The sequence below is a fragment of the Salvia hispanica genome, chromosome 5 (genome assembly GCF_023119035.1).
Source record: "Salvia hispanica cultivar TCC Black 2014 chromosome 5, UniMelb_Shisp_WGS_1.0, whole genome shotgun sequence".
Classification (NCBI taxonomy): Eukaryota; Viridiplantae; Streptophyta; class Magnoliopsida; order Lamiales; family Lamiaceae; genus Salvia; species Salvia hispanica.
The window spans coordinates 10,118,316-10,121,192 of NC_062969.1; the positions used below are offsets into that span (position 1 = coordinate 10,118,316).

Here is a 2,877-nt window from a genome sequence, read left to right on the forward strand (position 1 = left end):
TCATCGTTGGCATGGCATCAACATAGTAAAATCATGTCACCTGTGATTGATAAAGGAGGAGCGAGTAAGTATTTATCATGTTAAATATATTAATTATGTTAAAATATAATAAATTTATAAACCCTAAACATAAATAAAATAATGTGTCTTCTTCCCTAAAACGTAACTCATCGCATGCATTTCTACAAATCTTGTATGATTGATCCATACTCTGCCTGAGCTCACATCTCAATGCTCTCATTCTTTGTCGCAATATATTGGGCCCTGTGGTCCGAGTGGAGCTGCTATGGGGTCGATGGCACCTCCGAAGCTCACCCCCCTAACCCGTCACCTATTTTCATCGTTTCTATCTTTCTACGCAGTTACTTGTTGGGCATTAGGAACTATAAGTGGGATTGAGGCATGGACTCGTCTTAAATACGGAGAGGAATCGAAATTATCATTGCAAGAGCTCTTAAACTGTTGCGACCGTAATCCCAAGAATGATGATGACAAATATGTGGACAAATATCAGTTTTACTCAAGCTCATCATTGGATGCATTTCTGTGGATTGAAAGTAATGGAATCCAATTAGAAAAAGACTACAAGTGGGAGGGCGAACTCGGTGCATCTACCGTGAAGAAAATGGTAAATTCTTCAATAATTCCACCAATACAAGTATTTCGTGTTTAATTATTGGTTCTTATTTAACACAATTCTTTTTGTCCTTCAAGAAATGGAATGGAATCAAACTAGATTCCCACGAGAATATTTCAACTGATGAAGAGAGCTTACTAATTGCTCTTAATAAAGGCCCGGTCGTTGGTGCAATTTTATTTGATAAAGGTGGTTTATTAAGCCTTGATAAGAAGGTACGCAACTAAAACTTGTGATTAAATTTTAGTGTAGTTTTTTGAATTATAACTAAAATTCTTAACAATTACTACACTATTTATTAATAAAAATTACTTTAATTTTTGAATAAAAATTCTCCATTGGCAGCCGCAGACCCAACCATAAGACATTAGTTGAATTATGAAAATCATAGTACTCTCAATTTCACCCTTTGGCTTAGTGTTTCTATATTAGTAGTATTCCTTATCGTTTTTTGTTGTTGTCGGATATGGGATACTGAAAGATAACCTCATAGTTGTATCATTACTTAGTGTGAATCCCGATATGTGTATCTGCCATACTACTTGTGAGATTTAAAATTATATTTAATAATAATAACAAAAAAAAAATTGACAATATCGTGTTTATAGCAAAATACATAAATATATAAAGACTCAAAACATAAAGCACTAGAAGTCCAATATCATGTTCATATAATCATATCAAAATACATGTTATCATTCTATGCCGAAAAAAATAAGTCATATTTCCTTTTTCGTCTGTTTCATAGAAATAGTGCATATAAATAGACACTATTAATAATTAGAGTCCCACCATTCACTAATATTAGTTCAACTATTTCAATCTCTTACTTTAATAATTATACACTAAAACATGTGATATCTCCAAATGACTTATTTCTATGAGACGGAGGGAGTACTCAAATGACTTCTTTTGAAGAGACGAGGGAGTACAAGCTAACAATTTATTTATTTATTTTGTAAGCCACATTTAAATTGTCTTGTTTTACTCAATCAAATTACTTCATCTCGACTATATCCTTGTAATGCCTAAGGCAAACTCTCTTCACCAAAACTTAGGTCGTGTCATGTCCATCATATCACTCTCACCTGTATATAATTAATCGAATTCAGAATCCTAAAATAAATCAGCTTAGGAAACTTTATGTCTTAACCTCACAATTTGCACAAAAAGAATGTTAATTATTCTTAAGGATGACGTCATTTATGAACGTCATAATCCATGATTATTATTATTAATTTTTTTACTTAGAGATATATAGCATATTCTATATATATAGTTTTTATAATTTAGTAAACATCATTTTAGGATATTTGGGATGGGATCCCATGCATTCCCGCACCAGATGGAAAGTACAAGTACCATGTTGGTGTATTCTCCGGATACGGCACTACCGATTCAGGTAAAAAAATTTATTGGTTTCAGAGTTCATGGGGTTCTAGATGGGGGGAGTCCGGATATGGAAGGATTCTCCGCAAATCAAGTTATAACTCGAAGAATACACCACCTGCTGACCTTATTTGTAAAACAAGAATCCCCGGCACAATTCACAAGGTTGTCAACGGAAAAATCCAAAGAGCAAACAATTACAGTGATGTTGATGAAGAAAAGAAGCCACAGGTCATAAAAGATTACCTTGAACCGGCTATTGGCAACTACAATTACAATAGTGTAAGAACTTATTTCATTTGATAATTTATCAGTTATTCTGTTTTCACCTAATTTCTATGTAATTATAATTACATTTTATTTGTCAGGGGACGCATTTGATATTAGAGTCTGTTGAGAAAGTTCTTTACCAAAAAACGTCATTAGTGGAGAAATACGATTTCATGTTCAATGCCAAGGCTCCTGACAATAATATGAGGAAATTTAAAGCGCAGATCATCAAAATTAAAGAAGGATATGTTGTCATCAAATATGAAGAAGTTAAGGTGGTTTGAATTGATTTGACTGAAGTTCTGGATTGGATTTAAACTTTTTATTGGTTAATTCTGCTTAAACATGTTACTGTGTGTATAAATGCGTGAAGGATTTGTAAGGTTTGCCGACAGTCAGATTGCTATAAAATTTATTGATCAGTTTTATTCAGCAATCAAATTTGCGCCTGTTCTTTTTTTGGCTCTAACTAATTATGCGACATTTATGGTTTTGATTTTGATGCATTTATTCGCAATTCGTAGATTGTGACTTAGATTCAATGTATTTTGCGTAAGATTGGTGATAGCATAGCAATGCTG

The 2,877-nt window shown here is 33.0% G+C and overlaps 1 protein-coding gene across 1 annotated transcript; it reads left to right on the top strand.

The window, feature by feature from the left end:
- Nucleotides 1–286: 286 nt before the first annotated feature.
- On the top strand, nt 287–2,580 carry LOC125189376 (cathepsin L-like proteinase). Its single transcript, XM_048086658.1, has 4 exons — nt 287–628; nt 715–852; nt 1,946–2,308; nt 2,395–2,580. Exons 1-4 carry the CDS (start codon nt 287–289, stop codon nt 2,578–2,580), a joined length of 1,029 nt encoding a protein of 342 aa, XP_047942615.1.
- The last annotated feature ends 297 nt before the right edge of the window (nt 2,581–2,877 follow it).